Source organism: Cavia porcellus, unplaced genomic scaffold, assembly GCF_034190915.1.
Source record: "Cavia porcellus strain 051 isolate PalLab524CR breed Dunkin Hartley unplaced genomic scaffold, mCavPor4.1 scaffold_17, whole genome shotgun sequence".
Classification (NCBI taxonomy): domain Eukaryota; kingdom Metazoa; phylum Chordata; class Mammalia; order Rodentia; family Caviidae; genus Cavia; species Cavia porcellus.
The window spans coordinates 33,403,390-33,427,532 of NW_026947500.1; the positions used below are offsets into that span (position 1 = coordinate 33,403,390).

Here is a 24,143-nt window from a genome sequence, read left to right on the forward strand (position 1 = left end):
CTTAGTTTTAGACCAGGCTCCTTTCCTAAAGTTTCTTCTGAAGTTTCTTCAAAAGTTACTTTTTTTCCCATAGGAATGTATCTTAGTTACTTTTCTCATTTCTACAACAAAATACCATGAAAGAGGAAGGGTTTATTTAGCTCAACGTTTGTGGAGGTTTCAGTCCATAGTCAGCTGGTTCCAAGGGAAGCAGCATGGCAGAGGTGCACTGTCCATGGTATGGCCGGCAAAAGGCAGCAGGCAGCAAGTCTCCCTTTTTCTTTTATCCCATCCAGACTGTAAGGTGTTAGGGTGGTACCACTCACACCCAGGGTGGATCTTTCCATTACCCACACCCAGAACTATACCGGTTCCAATCAGTGGACTAATTTCGTACCACACATTCTTAATCTTAGTATCACATTCCCTAGAACCAGTTCCAAAAAGTCCCACCTAAGGCTTTGAGGGGACATCTAGATACAACCTGTAACAGAGTGGTATGCAACTGAATATGAAATCCTGGGCTGAAAGTGAAGAATTTCATGAGAAGCTTAAAGAATATTTATTCCTACATTGCTAATAGTAGAAGTCATTTTCCTTAAGGAGGGGTATTCTTAAGATTTCTATTTACTTCTTTGTGCAAGGTTTTTAAATATAGTGATAGATTTGGTGACTATTTTTACTACAGACTCAAAGATAATTGTACAGAATGTGAGAGGTTAAAAAATTGGTGACTAGTTATTCTAACCAAATAGCTAAAAGGCCTGGAAAACTTGATTACTTATTCTTGGCCATATTTGGAGATAACATAGTACCCTGTAGTTTACTATTGGCCCTCAATGAATGCTTTTAAATTTAGTGGGTGGACAATTTTTATAAGAGATAAAATTATTTTTTCTTAAATATTTTTTCTTCTATATTTTTTCATGCGAATTTCTAAAAGAGAAAGACACTCGTGATGCTCTGCAAAGGTGGAAAATTGTGAAATTTTTTGACCAATTTTTATACTCAAAAAGAATTTTTCTTTATTGTGACAGGTCACAGCTTACCTAAGAAAATATTCAAGAATTGATAGCATGTGGTGTCTCTTTTGTATCAATATCAAATAAATAGAGGAATCTTTATATCTTACTATACGCATGAATACAGTTAACTCAAGGTTTGTTATTCTTTATAAACAAACTGCCCTGATCACTGAAATGTAACATTCCAAAAGAGAGACAAATTAAAATTACCAAAGTGGGGTGTGAATTTACAGTCACGCATTTAAAATACATTATCTTAATATAAATTTCCAAACACATGTATCACATAAACTGTATTAAAATGACTTCTAAACATAATGAATACGTCTATCAGTGCTAAATAAGTATAAAGTTATCTCTCAAATGAATCCAACAACTTCTGAAATATTTTCATTTCTTTAGAACGCTGCATTTCTTGCCCAAATATTAGTAATCTAGATATCCCTGGAAGTAAAATCAGCATTAAATGCTTGCTAATATGTAAAGCATTATGAAAACAAAAGGATTTATAATTCAGGATCATTTCTCTTAAGAACTTTAACATTTAGCTTGTAAAAAAGAATTAGAAGCAAAATAGATCTAATAACGTGAGATGGTAAGTAATACACGTGAAATGAATGTGGTCAGCAATAAACACTAAAGAAATTCAGAGGAGCCCATACTTCCTAGAGAGCATTAGAGAAAGATGGATGGGATCTGATTTTTGAAAAATGAAACAAACCTGGTAATTTTCTATGAAGGAGTCTCAAGTAAAGAGGGCCATATAGGACAAAAAGCCAAGATACGGATATGTCAGAGTGAGCGATGGAGACTCAAGTAAGGAGGGCCATACAGGACAAAAAACCAAGATATGGATATGTCAGAGTGAGTGGCCCATTTGTCATAAATGAAGAGAAGTCTGAATGAGGCTACTATGTTGAGTTAATAAAGTGCCACGTGGAGACTCAGTGCCCATGTTTGTGCAAATGGATTCTGTAGATTCTGATGACATCCATGGTGGAGTGGCAAGCCAATTAAAGATCCTCAGAGTAAATATTAAATTACCATAGTGAGGCAAAAATTCTACTACATGAATAAACATGTCCGGGATAAAACAATTGGCTTCCACCCTAATGAGGTGTGATGTCTCTTGATACAGTCTACCCATGATAATAAACCAAAGTGACTGGAGCCCATCAACAGACAGGGATTTCTCTGGAAGATTTTCCATTGGAAATTTTGATTTGGATTAGTGAAGCTTTCCTATTTTATGATATCCAGGAGAGCAGACTCAGCCACTCATTTTTGTCCTACAGAGATTTTGATTGTCTTTTCTTTTGCTCAAAAAGACTGCAGTGCAGATGTGGGTACCCAATATTCTGGTGCTTTTCTTTGGAGTTATTTGGAACTGATTAAATCTCCCCAGCGGAAGTAGTGTGAGTGGACTGACTAAATTGGAAAGCCAGCAATATCGATGATGTTTATGAGATTTTTGGCCTTTGTCTCACTGAGGACTTGTTATTTCAGCAGAATAGATGACCATTAGAAATAGCACTTAGAAATACCTCAGTACAATTTCTGCACCATTCCATATTTGGTGCACAGTAAATTCCAAAATCATTTCATACTTGTATTAGGGGGAAAATGATTGAGTGATACCTAGGGCTTCTCATTTCTTGCACCTGTGTACTTCCTGCGGCCTCTGCCTAGATAACACAGTGTGATGATTTTATGTCTTTATCTGCATGCTCCCTTTATGTAGGAAAAAAAAAAAGACTAAATGAAAGCAGAAGGCTATTTTAAAAGTTATAGTACCCAGTAAGCAGGAAGTCACAAAATGATGTCTGAGCAGCAGACTTTGTCTTTTCTCCATGTGTCAGATTGTGTGAATCACTAAGAAAGGCTATGTGAATGGAGTGGGGCAGAATCACACAGGGGTTATGTTCCTTTCTGTGCAAGGTTTAGAGGTCTCACCGTATATGCGGTACTTTTAGACCCAGTAAAAGCAAACAAAATTATAGCTTTCCTATAATTCAGCCCTTAAGTGAGAGTCAGCTACTTCTTTTGACAGTTTTTTTTGAGGAAATAATACTTTATTCCAATTCTAAAGACATTAATCTGTGTGTATTTTCTTCCCTCTTACCGTGTTTAAATATAAAAATAGCTTCACTAAAGAACATAAGTGGCCCTCAGTGGTGGCTTAGGAAATAAAGCAATAACAATGATTTAATTCCTTCAGATATGGACACCAGTCATAGTACGATTCAGCCTACTGCAGTTCCAAACACAGATTTGGTGGAAGATTTGAACAGGACAAGGCCTCATTCAGTGACAACTCGTAAGGATAATGACTCTCAGTCCTTTGTCAACCTGTTTTCCTGCTTCAACTCTTGCTCATTTGGCCAAGATGGTGGCCAACTTGGTGATGGAATGGTGCATGTTTCGCTATGTGGCTCAGTTCCACCCCGGGTGTTAAACTGTCTTCTTAGTCTGTATTTCTTGTGAGGTTCTTTAAATCTGATTTTACCTTCATTCTTGGTACCTCCAGAGTCAATAACTTTGTTAAAAATAAATAAATAAAAAAGATGTAGAACTTCATTCAACTTGATTTTCCTTTTCTCAGTGGTCATGTCAGTGATACAAAAGACCACATTTAAGACAGTGGACTTTTTTGTGTTTTAACTGATCATCTCTTTTTTATTCTCATCTTTCCTGCAATCAAGTCAGAAGAAAGATTACTTTCCTGGTTGTGAAAGGGCATTTGGGGGCCAGATAATCATAAAGTATGGAAATCATATTAGCCCAAAAAGAAGGAGGCAAAGAATATCATTGAAAATTGACAAAGGTGCATGTTTCTTAGAATAAGAAAGAAATATTTGCTGATATTTTTATCACTAAATGTGGAAGGGATGTTAATTTCTATTATCCTTAATTTCTATCATATGTTCAGTGATAATCTATATCATTTAAAGTCATTCATAATTTCTTGGCAGAATATGAAAGAAATTCAGAATTAAGAAGGTCTTATTTCATTGCATGGTGCAAATAACGGGCAGAGCCCTTTATATGAGCCTTGTAGGCAAGGGAAAAAAATCAGCAAGCATGGTTGTCAGCCATGTAACTCAGTACAACATTAAGCTTTAGAAGAGCTGCAGATAAGCCTGTGAGTGGCCTCTGCTAATGAAGGATATGTATTTCCATTTTATGTTACTTTACGCTTTTGTTCAGATGTTGGGTTTGGGATCTGGTGAATGTCTGAATCCTGGTTATGATAATTCATTTGCTGGTGGATATGGCTTATAATTGTGCTTTATGGAATGCTGGAACCTGGAACTTGGAGCTCAGTAACATTCTTACAAGGAGATGGCTTAAAACAATTAAAGTGATTTCACATTGGGGTAGTAGTTCAACCTCAAATGGACACAAGTCACTGAGCCCCTGTTTTTGCTCAGGCAAGCATTTCCTTGGTGCAGTGATGAGAATTCCTATGCACCAATGAGATAAAAAGCCTAATTATACAGTAAAATTGCTCCTTTAATTTGATAATCTTTAGGAGGGAGTTATAAATTTTCTCATGCAAATTTGATTTTAGTTCCTCGAGCAGACAATCTTGCATGGGCTTCTTTCTCTTTTGTAGGTATACTATGTACTGCTGCTTTCTGTATAGTCAGTTATGCTTCTTGACCCATTGTTAGATGTTCCTGATTGTTGACAGGAGCATTGTCTACAAGGAATTTTAAATATTCCTTTTCCACACCTCTGCATTCTCTGGTTTTCTTGAGTGCCTGGGAGCAGTGCTATCAAGGGAGATGATCCAGGGTGGGGAAAATTTGGGCTCAGGCTTCACCTTGCAATCTTACCTTTATTGTCTATACTGTGAGATAAAGGGCATCAAAATAGAATTCTGTGTGTTTTTTTTAATCAAAGGGTAATGTTGTGAACACACCTCTGTCTCCCTAAGCACCTATCCCTCTCGCACAGTCTAGGCAGATCCTCTCTATTACCAGATAACAGAGGACCTGTATTGTGGTTCCAAATTAACACTGGCTTCATCCCTCATTGAAACAGAGCAGAGTGATTCTCAGAGCTTCTCTACATCACATGGAGAACTGGAAGAAGATAAAGAGCAGCCAACAACTTCTACTCTGACATCTGGCAGTAAGGATTATAGAACACAGTTGGCTTCAGCTGTTGATAAAAATCAGTATCTTATGGGTGCTCTTGTAGTGTCTTTGGTGGAGGTGCATGTATTGGCTGTGGTTGATACTGTTTCTTTTTATCAAAAGGTGCATCTGGTGGTGGTCTCTGATTTTTCTGCTTTGTAGTCCTCATAGATGTCATTGTACATTAAACATAAACTGTATTGCTTGGTCTTAGAATTCAGATTTCCTAAACATTCTAGTTAGTGATTTGGTCAAAAAATCACACATTGCTTCTATAAGACTTACAATTGGTCTAAAGTTCTGATTATATAGTTCTGTATTATTTCTGTTAATGATATTTATTTGCCATTTTTCCTCTGGACCGTAAGACCACATTACTAGTCATTAAGAATCAGTGCTCTGGACCATAAGACCACATATTGGTCATTAAGAATCAGTGCCCATCTGGCATACGAAAGAATAATTAAGTTAGCAATCTCAAGTGTTTAAAAATTATTCATTTTGCTATTCTAGTTGTGGGTAGCATAATTTTACCTTTCAAGTCAATGATATGTTTCCTCCACTTTGTCAAAGATGAATCCAATTGAGAAAGAGCTCATGATTATGAAGTACCTGAGTTGCCTTCCAGGTCTCTTTTGTGGCATGTGTCTTACCTTCGTAGTTCAGGCAAATGTTATAAAAATGCTTCTTCTGGGTAATTAGGGTCACCAAAATCTCTTCTGTTGAGCAATGTCCAGGTGGTGTCTATTGGGAAACACTGATTTTGTTCAGTAATCTCAACTGTTGAACTTCTCTGTCTTTTGCTTTTGCTTTTGCTTTTGGGTAACTACTGGAAAGGTTTTGCAGCAAATACATATTCTGAAGACAGGTACATGGTGGGTCGTGATACTACAGATGTGGGTTTATCACTGATTCCACCTCCACACAGATAGACATCCTGCCATAGAGGGTAGAAGAGATGGAAATCTTTCTGAAGACTCAACTACTTCACTGGAAGGTTATACCCCTCATTACCCAGACACAAAGGAAAACAGGACCCTCATCCCAGTGACCCCAGCTAGTACTGGGGCCTTTGGAGAAACTGAAGTTACTGTTGTTGGAGAGCATAACTATGATGTTGATCACCACTTACCAGGTAATTTACCCATCTGTATCTGGCTTACTTTCTCTAGAGAGAGAAACAACATACACTCTTCTGTTACAGAGACATTTTCTATATAGTCTATAATTAGGCTTCTCTGTGACATGGGAATGGCTTTCATCACTTGTCATCAATTCTAGTGACAGGAAATTTGGAATTATTTAAGGCAAAATAATGCTCCCATTTGTTAATATATTTCCCATTTATTTTTGTGACTTGGTGGTTATGGTAGAATTTCTTTCTTTTTTTATTCCTTATCCTGTGATGTATCAAGGAGAAGCATATGAAAGTAATATTCTTGTGAATCAAAATGATAGAATGTTAGCAATTTCACTTGAGTCAATTACTAAATGCTACTTATTTAGTAAGATTTCACTCAAAATAAGAATCTTTGTTGTGAACCTTTTGTTTTCTTTTGGTGATGGATTGATCAATTTTACTTCTGGTGATGGGTTGGTGGATAAATCTCTTCTAGTTTAAGGCTTCACATTTTAATGCACTATTAACAATGATGGTAATGACATGATTTCTTTCATGAGGTTTGACAGGGACCCAGAATAAGACTCTTCAAGTAAGGAGCCCTCTCTACCCTGTCCATTTGCATTCAGAAACTGATCCTGAGAAAAGCGGACCTGGCTAAGAAACTAAAAACAAATTCTTTCCTCTTAGAACCAGTTATTCAAGTTGTTAACACATATCATGTTTATAGTAGAGATCCTCCTCTCCATAAAGAAAAAAGATACCATATGAGAATCCTATAGGTAAACCAGAGAGCAATTGCAGTGTTCTAGGGCAGGACAAGAAAATCCAGGATGCCACATAAATGCTTGGCATTGTTCCTTTGGTCTTCCCACCTTAGGGCTTCAAGGAAAATAGTTTAAAAAATACTGATCCCAGAAATATTGGAAGACAAAGCCCCCTTATATTCTTTAAGAGTCTTGTGTAGCATTATCCTGCTCTCCCTTATTTAAAACTCTAAGTACCATGTCAGTTTTCTGTTGCAAGAGTGAAAGAGTTTAGCTTAGTTTCTCTTGGCAAAATGAGACCTTATTGTACAAACTAATGGATTTAAATTTTAAATGTCAATTTTAATAATCCCAGAAGGCTTAGCCTGATTGTTAGCAAACAAAATTCTTTCTACCAAATTTGTATTTATTTTATATCTGCATATGAAAGGTCATGATATAGATGAATTTTTTGTGGTTCTCCATGAATTCAATAACTAGTAACACTTCCCTTTCTCTTCTTTGATTCTCTTCTGAAACACTCCTATATGTGTATTTCTGCCTGTACCTTTTATTTTCAATCTTTATGCTTACTATGAAGAACTAAAGCATTTGTGATCATGGTGACAAATGTTGGTGATGGTTTTGGTGATGGGAATGGTGATCTTGATCATGGTAGTATTGGTGTGGCATTTCAGTTGATGCTATTTTCTGTTATTCTAACCCAGGAACAAAGCAATCTATGTCTTTAATATAATCAGGAGAGTGATTACAAGTGACCCATCTCCATCTTTCCTAATCAAGGAAATGGTGATGATCAGGTTTCTACATGTTCTTTATAGGCATCTTCATAATCAATAACTATATCCAACTTGTGAAACTGTTGAACTGGGTATATATGTGTGTTTCATGATTCCCATATACAATTTAAAAATTGTTGAAGGGGGAGGACTGAGGAGGAGCCAGGGAATTTGCATTTGTCCAATCTAAGATTTTAATTGTGGATTTAAATTTTATCAACTCATGAGTTTGTCTCTATCTAAAGCCTTCCAATAATGGATATTTGAGATTATATTAACTATTGGTGTTCAACATGTGGCTTAACTTTTGAAAAATGTTATTTGGGACTTATTCTAATAACCAGGAACACATTATCTACATGTTATCCTCTTAGCATGTCTTTTATTTTAAATAAGTCATTGAATATTCTTTTTTAATCTTTACATTGTTGAAACTGAGGATTGCCTAAATACAGTCCATTTTCCTGCCTCAGAGAAATATCCTTAAAACTCTCATCCTCTGAGCCAGAGAACACACGTTTCCAGGGATCACATGCCTCAGTCTAATTCTTATAGCCTTTACTTAACACCCAAGTTGCTGAGTTCTGACCTCAGACCTGTGAAGGCATTATAGTTCTTTAGTCAGATTGTTATTTGCCACACTTTTTGAATTTCTACCAAAACCACACTTTCTGTGGTGTGGCTTTAAATGGCCAATGTTGCTTCTGATCCCTTAATTTTGATTAAATCTGTAGCCCACTCATCAGTGGGCTTAACATGGAGTGGTGAGTGACTAATGCTACCAACCCAGTTCAAGACTCTTTTGACACCATTTTTGGTTACTTTTAAAAGACTAAACTTCACAGTGGACTTGGGAAAATACAACACAAGGAAATGCTGCAGATGGTGATGTGAGTGGGGACCCAAAACTAACTTCCTTTCATTGGATTTTACAGGAGATCAAGATTCATCTGTGGACCCCAACAGAGGCTCCCATACCACTAGTGATTCTGCATCTCATGGTGAGCTTGAAATTGCTTTAGTCATTTACTGCTATAATGGTTGATGATTACTACTAAAGTATGCAACAATGGCCCTAGAGAAAGGGTTCATACTCTCTTAGCAGGCATTACAATCACAGAGAGGATTTACTACATCAAATTTCTTGCCCCACCCTGAAAAGTTTTTGAATCAGTAGCATGGGGGAAGAGCCCAAGCATTTGTATTTCTAATAAATTCACTAATAATACTGACACTTCTGGGATGTTGGTGACTACTGCTCTGGAGAAACATCTTTCATCTGAATAGATCAGGAAGAATCTGGTAGGGTCCCAGTTTAACATTACCCTGTGCCAGAGTGACTAACAGCAGGGGTTTTAAAATAACAATAGCTCGTGTTTGATCTCAGTTCCTCTACATATTAAACAAACAAGATGCTTAAAGAGCCTGAGATTCAATATCTTAACAAAGTTGGGACAGTAGTTGTCAGAGGGTATTGTTCCAAAGACTCACTGATAGAACACATGTAAAGCCCTTAGCATAATCTCTGGCACATAGTACAGTAAGTAGCATTTAAGAATTTACTATGTGCCTGTAAGTATTGTGGTTCAAAATATTTTAAATGCATTAGATTGGACCATATTAAACTGATCTGTAGCATAAGAATAATCTGACAACTAACTTGATTATCCTAGAGATCCTGTGATGTACATACTTGACCAAGTTGACATGAGTGGCAGAGCCAGATTTTATTCCCAGGTGTCTCCTGTTGCCTCTTGTAAGCACTCCATTGCTAGAGAAAGTATTCTGTAGTGATTGTAATTACTGCCAGGCATACATTATGAAATATATTCTTGTTTGCTGTGACTGAGATCACACCCCCTAAAAAACGTTACTTCAGACAGCAAAGTCTGACGTGAAGTAAGTTTACTTTTGACCTCTACTACTGGGGCCACCGAGCCATTCTGCTATTCCCACATACTGTGGTCTCCCAAGCATCACAAAGCCAGAGGACTCATATCCATCTAAGTTATCATCTTTCCCTGCATGACCAAATTGGGGTAAGGGTTGCCTCCAGGTTGAAAGCAAATCTAAAAAATATTTACATGATGGCTGCAATAATAACCTTTTATGTTACTACCCTGGAAGGTGGGGTTTATCAGCCATGTTTCTGAATTTGGGAAGAAGTGTGAGGCTCCCAGGTGCCCTTGGGTAGGATGCTTAATGTTCCAGCCTCAGTTTCCTTATAAAGAAAGGGAAGGTGAGATCATCTGCTTCAGTTATCTCCTAGAATGTTTGTGAGGAGCACAAAGCATCAAGAATGGAAAAGTACGTGGGAGACAGACAGTAGGAAGCTATTATTAAAAGCCATGTTTTCTAAAGCCAACAGACCCCAGCTACTCTGAGTGTGGTCCTTGGGCTAGCAAAAGAGACTTCACTTAGGAGCTTGTTGGAAATGTAGGATCTCTTGCCAGAATGTACACACTGAATCAGGATCTGCATTTTAACCAAGTTCCTTCCCACAGATGGTTTGTGTTTCTGTTAAAATTTGAGAAACTCTGTCTTCCACTGTCTTTCTCATAGTTGAAGTCAGTTGAATGATCACTGTTCACGTGTATCAGGTTGGATCTCATCTCCCAACTGGAGTGCTCCATCCCTGGTTTTACAGAACTTGCTCTCTTGGTTGGTTCTACCCTGCCTGGATTGACCGATCTCTGAGGCATGAGAGAGGCCTCCTGTCTCTCACCTGTGCTCTTTGGTTTTAGCTTGAAATGAGAATCAGGTGGGCAGAGCTTTGTCTCTTTTTGTTTGGCTCCTGTGCAGGTGTGTATTGTTCAAACAGAAGGTTTCATTTTGTTGTGCACACACGCAGATCTTTCCTTGCTGGGAGCATTTTTTAAAAAAATCAAAATAAAGAGATATGATCTTTGAATATCAAAGACTGTAATGGGTCAGAAAAAGAGCCCAGCAAAGATGATGGTACCTCTTAGGTGGTTTCCAAAACCAAAGGTCTACAGTTTAGATGGCCAGTATCTCAGGTGAAAACCTTCCAATGGCCAAGCTCACTGGAAACAGGTAGATAAAAAAAATGCTTTGGAGTTCTTTGAGGTTGTGAAATAAAAGGTCACTGTCAAAATGAGATGATATATTTTGAAACAGCCAGCCATCTGGTTAGAATTTGTTTTGTTCCATTTTGCATTTTAACACAAACTTCAAATTGTTGAGCCTGCCTACCCCAAAGTAACCTTCACCATCAAGATTTTAGTGTCCACTCTGTAGAGTTCAAAGTTCAACGTTTTCACCTACCAATTAGCCAAACAAACTTCGCTAGGTTTTTCTCCCATTGGCCTTAAGGATTCTACAACAGGTTCCCATTTGCTGTGGGAAAAAAGTTCATTTAGTGGAAAATTTTCAAGTTTTACTCTTAGCTAGTGGAAGAAATGTGAAAACAAAACAAAACCCATTAAGCTTTTAGTTTTGGGTAAGTCTCTTAGCAAGATGTCTGAGACCATTCTTTTAATACCTGATGCCTTCCTCATTTTGATAAGCTGCCTGTGATTTTGACATGTAGATTATCTGCTTCACAATGCTTCCTTCCAACTTGGGGTTTGGTGGTTTTTTTTTTTTTTTCCATTTCCTTATTTTGTTATTTAACAGTAGAAAAATGTTCCTTTTTCTAACAAAACTCAGACAGTCACTAATAAATTAGCAAGGAGTCTAATAAGGTGATTTATCAGAGACAGAGAAGGCCATTGACCCATAACCCTTATTTCTCAATGCTCATATTGGCTTTTTTCTCGATCGTGGATGTGATGTGTTGGCTCACTTTATGTTTTCTGGCACATCTGAATCCCGTAGGGAATCTCATGAAGCTGAAGGTCCTGATTCAGCAGGCCTGGAGTGAGAACTGAATTTCTGCATTTCCAGTAAACTCCCAAGCCATGGTTCTGTTACTAGGGTAGAGGGCCACACTTGGGTAGCAAGGCCCCTACATTAAACTAAGATAATAACAACTACATTCAGTTACCATGTTTAAATGTTGGTGAAGCTGAGTCTTTTACTATCTCCATATTCTAAGAGAGAAAACCTAGACTTGGCAAAGGTAACCTAGTGTCTAGCACATGTTACTAGCAAGATGTAGAGATAGGGCTCAGACTTAGGTCTTTCCATCTCGAGAGCCCAGTCTTAAGCACTGCACAAACCATTGCTCTTGGGATTTTCATGTTCCTGCATACATACAACAGATCTAAACCTTAGCCTTTAATTGCACTGAACTTTCGGGGTGATAAGCTTTTGCACAACACTTTGTAGATGTCTGTGGCTTGAATTTATAAATAGTTTCTTGGTGATGTAGATCTTGGAGGCTGGCCCACTACTCTGCTCTGGAAGGAACTCCTGGTTGTGCATTCCAAACTTGGACTGAAGATTTTTTTTTGTTCTATCTCCTTAGGACGTGCAAGTGGGACTCAAGGTGGTGCAAACACAACCTCTGCTCCTATAAGGAGAGCCCAAATTCCAGGTGAGTTTCAAACTATGAAGAAAAAAGGAAAAAAATAAAACATGGTTAAAGCAAGTTTCTCAGAAACTGGAACCAGGAAGGAAGGAGAGACCTAATCAAGTGTCCACCCTCCTAGTTGCCCAATTCTTGAATTGTTTCTCTTTGCAAGATGAAGGATCATGAACATACTCTAACCTCTCATCAAGAAAAGGTAGAACTTTTTTGTGTGGATCCTCTGGGTTCCGTAGACGAACTGAACTCACACGCAAACCTCTACATCTTGCTAGTAACATGTGCTAGATTAGGTTACCTTTACTTGTTCCTGGCCTGTCACAGACACATCCTGTTAGTTACCAAAGCTTCCTTCCCAAGTGAGTGATCACCCCGAGGGCCCCAGGTCATACTCAGGTCCCTCCTTTCCCAACCCAGTTTCCCCTTTACTTCTAGGGCCAAAGAGAAGCATGTAATCTTCTTTTTACATTGCAGACAGAGAGGACATACAAGAGCAATTTGGATTGGGGAAAGTGAAATAATTATTCTGGTTCCTAGCGTACTTTTTCCCAAAGGCCAGTCCATTGATCAGGCTGGAAGAAAATTTTCAAAAAGTAGTGTTACAAAATACACCGTAAGGGGTCTGGATCACCTGGCTAACTTGGACATCAATCTTTAAGCCATCTGGTACAAACTCTTTATTTGGCTTCAGTTCAAAATTGAATATCTGTAAAGGAAGATTGCAAAAAGAAAAGTATCTCCTAGCGTTGTAAATGTCTCTTTTAGTTTTCCTCTCCTAAGAAGTCTCCAAACTGAGCAATTCTTGGGGAGAGAAGAGAATATGGATGTTTTGGTTATTTTTCTCTTGTTGGTGGGACAAAATACCAGACACCCAAAATTAAGTTAGAAAGTGTTTATTTAGCTCACAGTTCTTGGAGGTTTCAGTTCATAATCAATTGACTCCAAGGCAGAGTGGCGTGGCACAGGGACAACACTTCAAGGTTGCAGATGACAGCAAAGGAACAAGAGCAAAAGGTGGGAGAGAATAAGCCTCTTTTTCCTCCCTTATGTTGTATGCAAGCTATGGCTCTACTGGTGGGTTTAGCACTCCCATCACTTCTGTGTCCTCCTCTTGCACAGGCTGAAGATGTTTACAAAGGAAGGACCACGGTCCCCTGCCGAGTCACTTAGTTAAACTTTTGACCTTCTCAAATTGGCACAATGAACACCAATGGTAGAGCCTACCAGCTTGTCCTCTACACCCCAGGATGTAGAGCTGCTGAGTTACTTAGTTAAGCTTCTAGACTTCTCAAGTTGACACATGTGTCAACCCTAACAATGAGGTACATCATGCACCTTTACTTTGGCTTGCCCAAGCACATCTGAAGGCAGAGGACATGGAGAAATCAGAGAGGAGAGGACAAGGGAACACAATGACAATCAGGCACAGGGTTCTTCCTGGCTCTAGTCAAGTGAACGTATGATACCTCAGGGCTACAGACCAGGATTGTGGGAAAGGAAAACAGAAATGGTATTCTTGGGATGAGCCAAAAGTGGAAGTGGGAGGAAACCAAGACTTGCAAAGAGAAGTGGACGATGAATGACTTTTTACCTTTCTTGTTTCTCAAATCTTGACTCATTGCGTGCATACCTAACTGAATGGATTCAACTTGCCAAGTCATATTTCACTCCTATTAAGCTTGATTTGAAACGTGCAAAATATTTATTAGCCCACAAATAATACATAATTATCAAGGACATTTTAGAAAACACAACCAAGCAAATGGATGAAAGTATAAATTGCTTATTATCTCACTACCCAGAAGCACCATGGTTACATTTTATCATTTTAATATATGTTCTTCCTCCCAGTTTTCTATATAATTTATGTACAAAAATGTCATTGTACCATCCTTGATGTTTGTTCAACATTCCTTCTTAGTTGAACACAGCTTTCCATGATATTAAATATTTTTCCTTTTCGTAATACATGATACAATGGATATAACCTAACTTATTTAGCAAATCTGTTACTTTTTGATATTAGGCTGTTTCCAGCTTCTATTACTATATATAATACAGTGCTGACTATCTTTCAGCCAATTTGAGGTCCTATATGTTATCTGAGGTGTAACTGCTGGATCAGAAACATGAAAATTTTGAAAACCCAAATGATCCTCAATGAGTGTTTGCAAATTTACCTTCCTTCCTCCCTGCTTTGTCCCACCCACTAGAATGTCATCTCCATTTTTGTTTCTGAGTAAAAGCTAAGATAAATGTTCTTATATAGGAAAGGAATGTTTCTTTCAAGGAAGCATAAATTTCCTCTACTCCTATTTAATAATATTGCGCCAAGAGCGTCTACAAGTTTCAGCAAGTTTCATTCTATATGTGTTCAGAAACCTATTTCTCCAGGCAAGATTTGAAAATCCTGACAGATGATAAAAAATTAGTACAAGAGACCTGCGACACAAACTCCTATAGACAAACTGCTCTTTTAGAAAGAGATGCCCTTTGGCTGTACCCTTTGGTCAGGTCTCTCTGCAGTGCTGATTGTGGTTCTTGTTTGGCCCAGATCAGTTTTCTAGTTGCATGTTTGGCTTTAAAAGTGTATTTGTAATGCTCACACATGTCTTTTGGTTCACTCGCACCAGAATGGCTCATCATCTTGGCATCTCTCTTGGCCCTGGCTTTGATTCTTGCCGTTTGCATTGCTGTCAACAGTCGGAGAAGGTAAGAGGCTGCCCGTTGGGGCCTGCAACTTTGAAGGGTGTCTTGTAAACTGAGGCTTTACATCCTTGCTGCTCAGAGTTTGGTTCCTGCAACTGGCAGCTTCAGCACCTTGGGGCTTGTTAGAAACGGAGAATCTCAGATATAAGCCTGGATCTGGTTTAACAAGATCCCAGTAATTCTTGTGTGTGGTCCTATTCTTTAGCAAAAGGAAACATCAGTAATTATTTGGACTCCTACTTTAACATATTGATTATTCACATTTAATTTTTTCAAGGTGAAATTGCAAACTCTGTCTGATAAAAGTTCCAAAATATCTCACCAAAAGATATATAAAAATATGTACTCATTCACTGATGTATTAAGCAAGTATTTATTAAGTGTATTAATGATGTGCAAATGTGTAAGGATTTGGGGACTGCTGGTTATTACCATCAGCCCATTCGAGGTCCAAGGAACCATCCACAACCAGTACCTGAAGCAGACATTGGTTTCTCATTTTGTTCGTTGCTTGCTTTTATAATGGTGTTATGTCCTATTTTCTGGAAGCTGACGTGGGAAAGATTTAGGTTATAGCCTAGGAAGGCCTTCTGAACAATGAGAACTATGGAACCATGAAGGCCTTTTTTAATCAAAGTGTCTTAGTTACTTTTCTCATTGCTGACTACTGAATTCCCAAAGTAAAAGGAGGAGAAGTTTATTTTAGTTTACAGTTTGTAGAGGTTTTAGTTCAGAGTTGGCTGGTTCCAAGGCAGGAAGGCATGACCCAAGGGCATCACAGAGGAGAAAGGGTCCACAGTATGGCAGGCACAAGTATTTTTCTGTCACATTGTTACAGCCCTAAACCCAGCATTGCACCATGAATCAATACCAGCATCACATCCACTTAATGCTCCTGAGTTTGAGAAAAGACCAGGAGAAAATTATAAACTCTGTTGTTGGCCTTTAAAGACCGATAGACATCTGATTCCAATGACATGCACAGCCTTTGCAATTTTTCTAATTATCTGGAGACATCAAATGATGTCATTTTATGCTTCTAAAGTTAATAAAAGCACTACATTAAAGTCAAATTGCTGTGCTGCTATCTATATATTTGAGGGAGTAATAAAAAAATTTAGTCTGGATGGATGATTCCCATAAGGAACAAAAACCAGGGGTAAAATCTAAAAGACATCTAATGAGCTCCCAGGCCTAAATGGAAAGAGTTTTTTTTTTTTTTTTTTTAAGTTGAATTTAAATGGGACTTGAAGCTCTTACAAAGAGTCTTTATACTTATCCTCAGCTTCCTTGTTTTCCCTTGGATTACTTTTACTTAATTAAATATGAATTTGCTATTGTTTGAAATCAGCCCTTTTTGTTCTAGGTCCTAGAATGTAGCACTTTGGCTCGCACACACAGTCCATAAGCTTTGTCCATGTCACCATGGCAACACTGGCCTGGGTACTGTCGATGTGGGGAGCCCTCTGAGAAGCATCTCAACTGTCCCCAGAACAGCTGGAGTCTGTACATTGTGGTTGGTTTGCTCCCAAGTCTCTCCCTGTCTTGTTAGAGCAGAAGAGGCACCTCATGGCTTCCCTCCTCCCTCCTTCCAAAGCCAGCAGTCACCCTAGCAACAGGCAAACAGGGACACGCAGGATTCAGCACAGCGAGTATCTCACCGGGAAAGTAGCTGTTGGGATGCCATAAATTACTGTGTCCTGATTTGATAATTGAAAACAGATTTGCCACGCAGCTAAAGGGCGGTTACGGGCTGCGCAGGCCCCTTAATGTATGCTGTGTGCCTACAGCCGACAGCCCATTGCTAATCCTCTTAGAAGGCTGGGGCCTTTCTGCTTTGTGCAGGGTATTGCAGAGATATACAGAATGCTATTTTCATCAAAGACAGTCTAGTTGGAACTAGGGCCTCCAAAGGGGATTCATTTATTCAGCAGATGTCTTTGGAGTGGCTCCTCTGACTATTAGCGCTGGTGGAGGAGAGAGGAGAAATGGTGAAAAGTACCATCCCTTCTGTAAAAGCATCTTGACGTTTAGTGGCAGTGGGGCCACAGCTGAATTGGAAGCAGTGGCTGTCATGGATAGCAGTCCCAGAGCCAGTTGTCATCATGGCAGGAATTGTGGTTGGAAGAATGAAGAAGTGTTAGCGATGATGTGGATACGCAGGACTGACCCTGGGCCTTTACGGTGAAGTGCCCCGCGAGTCACCTCATCTAACGGATGCTGATTCAGGGCTGGTTCCTCAGTTTCTCCAGCTCTTCCCACAACAACTGTCCTTGATGCTTTTGGTGAAATTGTACTTTTTGAATTAGGGCTTTCCCATGGAGACTGCACTTTATTGGCTTCCCTTAAGAGCACATTGTTTTAGGAGCCAGTTGGGTTGGTGGATATTGAATAAGGCCCAAGGAGGCAGCTTTCAGGCGCCTTTCTCTGACAGACGTGTCTGAAGAACAGAAAAAGCACAGGGATGTTGCCAGAAAAGACTTCAGAAAACAGGAGTGATTCAAGGATGCGATGCTCCGTGACGACTGTGCAGAAAATGCCTTACCAGCCTTCACTTGCATGGGAATAATCGTATTTTTTGTAAACCCAGAGGATAGCCACCCTCTTTTACTGGGAAGGTTCTGTCTGTACAGCTCCATCTTTTAGAAATGACTTCCTCCTGCTCCCTACAACTCTACAACAGCCCTGCCCTATTGACCTTTCCACCATGATGGGAATGTTCCATAGCTGTACCATTCAGTTCCTGACCACTGGCCATCCGAAACTCCTGAGCACTGAAATGGGGCTAGTTCCACTGAAGAAGTGAATTTCTATTGTTGCCTATTTCAGTTTAATATTGGTTTCAATTGAAATAGCCACATGTGGCTGGTGGCTACTGTATGGAATGGCACAGATTTAAAACAATGCAAAATAAATCCCTAAATATCTTTCAAGATTTGCATGCCTGTTTCATGTAGAAAGGACATGAAATCAGTTGTTAAATTCCTTTTGAGATACATCCTACCAGGCTCTAAAATGTTATCTTGCATGCTAAACTCTATCCAGCCTACCTGATTCGCCTGGGAAGGTCTTAGAGTCTTTCTATACTGTGTGCCCAGAAAATCCCTGTGATGTAAGGGAAGAGGAAACAAATGTTGCCAGATGTGATTCAGTGAGATTCTCTGACCTTTGGAGATAGAAAATCTACACTGTGATTCTGGCAGCAAACTATACATGTGGCTTTGAATAACATCCTTGACCTCTTGGACTCAGTGTCCAGCTTACATAATGAAGAAGCTTGACTTGATGACCTTTGAAGCCCTCTTAACTCTCATATTCCTTCTAATTTCCTATAACTAAGAAAAGGAAAAAAAAAGAATTTGCCTTTTAAATGTAGGCATTAAATGTCTAGAGAACTCAATATTGGTCTGAGTTCTTCATGAAAATCATTTGGGCTTCCTGAAAGAATTCAGACAAATAAGAGAGATCCATGAATCTAAAGGGAAATGGTGCAAGTCAAATATCAAATACAGTATTCCTATATTCTACAGATCAAGTGTTATCATCTCCAAAGTCAGGTTCATTGGATTAATATTAATCCCCATCCCTTCATGCACAGTTTTTTATGCTAATAGATCACTTTACTCACAATATTTTGTTCCCATCTCTTAACCATCCATAGGGCAGTCAAATAGAAATTGCTTTAATTAGGCAACATTCTCCAAAGAACACAGAGCACCACCTGAAAATTTGGAATAACAGAAGCAGCAGTATTCCACAGTTAGCCTTTTAGGCCATTCTCAAGAGTGCCTGGTGGAGGCAACCAGAAGCCAGTGAAATCCCTTTCACAGGCTGTAGCTGCATTAACAACAGCCTGGGCGTCCTGAATGGAGAATGTATTCCAACACTGTTCTATGTATTCAAGGTCTTAGTCTCCTCAGCCTACTGTTCATGAGACCAGCCAATAATAATAATAGATTTGTTTATTGAGTTCCAGGCTCCATGTCAAGGGCTTTTGCTATTCTTTGAGATTGATACTCTTAACAGTCTGGTTTTACAGGTACAAAACAGAGGCTCAGAGAAGTTAAGGGAGTTGCACCCAGTCACACGACGCCAGGGTCTCAAAATCAAACCTTCACCTTCGCCTTCTACATGGCCTCCAGCCCTGATAAGTCATAGTTCAAGCGTCTTTCTCTCCACCCTTCACAAAGCCTCCTGCCAGAGGATATAAGACCTACCTCCTGTTGGGGAGGTATAATTTATTTCCCCAAACAAGAGATTAAAGTTTATGGCTTTGGCAGTTCTACAATTAATGGCCCATGATCATAAATAATAGAGGCTTTGTCTCTACAACTCCAAATATCCAGTGGCAAAGTGAACAATTCTGACTTCATACTGTTTCCAAAGCTCCAGATGGTTGGCAGCATTGACAAAACCAGGCAGAGCTTGGCTTTTGGTCATAAAGGTCTAGGCTTGAATATTGTCAGTCTTACCCCTTGAATGACCTCAAACAAGTTATTAAACTTCTCTGGACCTCTGCTTCTACTGGTATATAATGAGAAAAGGTGTTTTGCAGGACTATTGTAAAGATTACAGAACACTACTGTTACTCTGGAATTCAGGAAGTATTTATTACTGGGTGGTAGTCTGTCTCCCCTTTTCCTCACTTTGCTTGTAGTTGTGAGGCTGTGAAACTTCCTTTCTGCTAACCATCATCTCACTGTCTATGTGCAGCTGTGACTATGTTACAGGGAAGAGAAAGCATTGCAACAGACTGAGGGGTATGAGGCAAAGATAACAATTCTCAAGGATAAGATCAAGGTCATGCACTTATATAAAAGATCTTCTGCTTTGAATCTCAAGCAGCTCCTGAGAAACCTTAATGTAACAGTGCATAATATGTCTTAGATTATTAAATCTTCTACTTCCAAGGTTATATAAAAATTAACTAACATTAGGAAAAAATCAGCGACCTTATGCTTCTAGAACAATGCTATTTGATTCTTTTTTGTACCTGCAGTAATAACACTGACAGGACCAACCAAGTGTTGGTGAGAAGAGGAAGTAGCAGAACTTTGTCTACACAGATCAGAATGATTTGTGGTGATCACGTTGATGGTTTAAGTTTTCAGGAACCGCTGAAGTGCTTACAAGAAGCAAACATTTCCACTGCACAGTGTGATGGAAGGAGAAGTAGACCTTGGGGAACAAAGCAGTTTGAATCCTACTCTGATGGCTTGTTGACTAATGTGAGGAAGATCCTGAAATCTCAGCCCCCCGTGGTCTTTTGGTCCCCTACTCTAGTAGGGGATTACAGTAGTACTGGATTCCCACAGCCATGGACATTGATTCTCATATATGAGCATCAACAGCCCCTTGAGAACTTGCTAAATCTCAAATCCTGGGACCCATGGCTAGAGTTTTCTAAATTAGAAGGTCTGGGGTGTGGCTGAGGATCTGTATTTCTCACAAGGACACAGGCTATAATTTTGCTTTGGTCAAGGGACCTCACTTTGAGAAGTGTTGATTGCTAAGATGCAGTAAGATAAAGTAATGTGAGTACTGACTAAATTGAGTGTTTGGAATATGTTAAGACCATGAAAAATTGTAGTCATGAACCATGGCGATCAGCAATCAACAATAATGATCATGACAGTGATGGTTGAGTCATTGCACCCTACCTAACATAATTCTTTTAAAATTATTAGGTGTGGGCAGAAGAAAAAGCTGGTTATCAACAATGGAAATGGAAAAATGGAGGACAGAAAGCCAAGTGGACTCAATGGAGAGGCCAGCAAGTCTCAGGAAATGGTGCATTTGGTGAACAAGGAACCGTCAGAGACTCCAGACCAGTTTATGACAGCCGATGAGACACGGAACCTGCAAAATGTGGACATGAAAATTGGGGTGTAATATCTACACCATTATCTTGGAACAAAAAAACCACAGTTGGAGATACAACCATTACAGGGAGCTGGGACAGTTAACAGATGCAATGTGCTACTGATAGTTTTATTGGGGATCATTTTTTTAGCATAAAATTTTCTATTCCTTTTGGTTTTTGTGTTTTTTTTAAAAGTCAAGTCCAGTTGATAAAAACAGCATTGCTTTCTGAAAGGAGAGCCCAACTAATAACCCGCAAGTATTTGATAGTCCCAGTTTCCACCTAGCGGTCTTTTATCCCCTGGGATACATATGTTATGGATGGCTTCTAAAAGCCACAAATATGTGTTCCTGATGCTCAGCCCCCCAAGCCCCACCTGCCAGGTAACAGCCACATTCTTGGGGATCAGGAGGGATTGGTTCCTGGGAGGAAATTTGAATGGGTCCATATTGCCTCTCCAGTAGCCTAATCCTGGGTCATTGATTTCCAGTGGGTAGGGGTTTGGGGTGTACTGGTTACACATCCCTTTTTGCAGACTCCCGGGAAATGTTTGAGTTGCTTCTGGGAGACACCCCAAGGGTGCAGCTATTTATCTGTACTAAGCTATTTATCTGTGTTTTGGAATATTAAACCCAAAAAGTCCTTTGATGAGTATGATTTTTTCCAGGTTACTTTGTCAGAGGAATAAAAGGGTTTCAGCTAATTTACAATAAACATCTGTACTTTTTCCATCTTAACCTTTTGTATGGTGATGCTTCACTTTCCAAACTGCAAGGTCCAGATCTCTATCTCTGTTCAGGAAGATCTGAAAACGATTCTCCTTAAACTCATTTCATAGCCCCTTGGCCCCCACTCTGCTAAACTGCCTGGAAGATCAAGGAAGACAGCACTGTCTCATTTCCAAAGATGGCTAAAGGCTTTCTCTCCTCTTCTGGAATCTAGAGTTGTGAACAGAAGAGCTTCTGCTATTTTTGTGTTTTGATGGCCACCTTCCTCTCTCCTGAAAGGCCTTGGAAAGTCACATTTAACTTACATGACCTATCATTTGTGGAGTCCAGTTCTGCAGATGCTGATTCCCTTAGTGATTTCTAAAATAACATGGAAGTGCCTCTTGACATCTTGTAATAAAAAGAGAAGCTAGCAGAAATGAAAGAGGATTCAGTGGCCAACTGATTGGTACAGGCTAATGAGGTGGAATGTTGTGTAAATCCTGTTTGACTATCTGTATGGCTATATTTGTTTATACTTCAACATGCCAGTTCTCTGTCTGCCTGCTGATGGCCCTTTCGATAAGTTAAACACATGAGGAATCCCAAATTACAGGGTTTCCCACCCCTGGAATCTTATCACAGCTTGGGCAGATTTATGGCTAAAGGAGTGAATAATGGCTCTTTCCTCTGACCTAATCTTTTCCCCTAGTGGGCAAGTTTTTGTGACATTTCTTCATCAGTCAGGATGTCCCCATTGGTCCTGAAACTCCCAAAGACTACTTGTAATGATAGAGACTGATTCTGTACAGGAAGGGGTTCTGTCAGCTGGGATCTGATTTCCTCACACATCCAGAAAAGTCATCCGTTGCTTAAACTGATATCCTCAGTCAGGAATATCTCTTAAATAATAAAAAGAAGAAAAACAACTTCTCACCTAGATCAGTGCTGGGCTGACACAAGAGGTGACCTCAAGGATATATTTAAAAAGAGTTCCAAGCCTTCTATGCTCATTCCAAACCTTTGGTCCTTTTATTCTCCTTGCATTCTGTTTCTCTCCACCAATGCTATGATCTTCATAAAATTCCTCTCTCTTCTGTGAATATTATTAACCAGGTCTACAGGCAGATGTCTGGTTCTCTTTTGCCTTTCCCTTTCAAGTTGAGGGGAAAAAATGGAGGTCAGGCCACCCTGAGTTGCTGCTGCCACTGATGTTAAAGTGTCCCCTGATTTCCAGGGCCCTACTGTCCCTCAGGTTGTCTTATGGACACATAGAGGGCCACAAAAGTATCACACCTAGAGATGATTTTCCACCCACTCGAGAAATTCCCAGCAAATAGGCTGGAATGGAAGATGATTTGACATAGGAGCCATGACACTGGAAGTACAATTTAACTAAGTGTCTTTTCCGCCGGTGACTTGTCAGGCGACCTGGGCTAAGTCGTTATACTAGGTCTTGTTTATAAAAGTAAGAGGCCAGCATTTAGTTTTCAAAGCAGCCTGAGAGTTTAAGATGTGGTGTTTCCTGTAACTATAAATCTTCTGTGTTTCCTGAGGGTTTTCTTTAAATTAACTGGGTAAAAATTCAAAGAATGCCAAAGATACTTTCAAGATTATATTTTGTAGGTACTAGCCTGATAAAATGGATTTTTCCAACAGAACCTCTCAAAAACTTCTACATTGGAAGAAAACTCCATTTACATTTAGAGCCATAACACCAAGAACCAATTTTGTAGCCAATATTTATTTCATCCTGTTACTGCAGAGTGGAAGAAATATCCAACTTCTCTGGAAGAATAGATGGTACTTAGGAACAGGATAACATGGTCTGAGCTGGGCATGATGGTGTATACCTGTGATCCCACCACTGTGAGAGGCAGAGACTCTGAACGTAACCTGAGCAATTCAGCAACTTAGCAAGATCCTGTCTTTTAAAAAAAAAAAAAAAGAAAGAAAGAAAGAAAGAAATTGAAAAGGACTGCGGATGTAGCTCAGTCCAAAGGCCCTATTTTCAACTCCCAGGTTAAAAAAAAACAAAAAAAGAATAACATGATCCATTCAGTTTTATGTTGTAGGTGTGTCTGTTTGTAATTCTTTTGTGTTAGTTTTTTAAAAAGACTAGCTGATTGTTCATGTACATACGGTGACCATTACTATTGTTACTTTGACTTTTCAGAGCACATCCTCCCTCTGGTTTTTGTGTATTTATTGATGAAAGCACCATATGTCTATTGCCAAGTTGAAAGTCCTGATTGGAAAGTATTAAAAGGCTAACATTAAAAGGCCAATGTCATGGATTCAAGAGTCTCTAATTTAAGGTGGAACGGGAGGCTGGGAAGGGCAGAACTGGAATGATCTGGACATCTGGGTAACATGGAAGAACAGTCAGCTTTTACAGGTGACTGAATCTGAATGGGTTTCCATCACTTGAAGTCTTGTTTTGGAGAGAATTTGATTTTTTTTTTTCCAAAGGTGATGTGTGGTCTCCAGTTTTTAAACTGAGATGCTGTGAAATGTTAATTCTTTAAAAGACAAAATTACTCTGGGATTCCCAGTTAAAGAG

At 39.2% G+C, this 24,143-nt stretch overlaps 1 protein-coding gene across 13 annotated transcripts in view; it reads left to right on the forward strand.

The window, feature by feature from the left end:
* The window catches only part of Cd44 (CD44 molecule (IN blood group)), an 83,332-nt gene extending 61,722 nt beyond the window's left edge, over positions 1-21,610 (forward strand). For 8 of the 13 annotated variants that reach the window (XM_063227772.1, XM_013145947.3, XM_013145948.3 and 5 more), the window contains 7 exons: positions 3,223-3,321; positions 5,052-5,141; positions 6,075-6,281; positions 8,748-8,813; positions 12,242-12,310; positions 14,935-15,013; positions 20,698-21,610. In XM_063227772.1, the coding sequence (XP_063083842.1) occupies positions 3,223-3,321; positions 5,052-5,141; positions 6,075-6,281; positions 8,748-8,813; positions 12,242-12,310; positions 14,935-15,013; positions 20,698-20,902 (815 nt within the window). In that variant the 3' untranslated portion in view covers positions 20,903-21,610. The remainder of the gene's footprint in view (positions 1-3,222; positions 3,322-5,051; positions 5,142-6,074; positions 6,282-8,747; positions 8,814-12,241; positions 12,311-14,934; positions 15,014-20,697) is intronic. The other 5 variants (XM_063227771.1, XM_013145954.3, XM_063227767.1 and 2 more) reach the window with 4 other exon arrangements.
* The last annotated feature ends 2,533 nt before the right edge of the window (positions 21,611-24,143 follow it).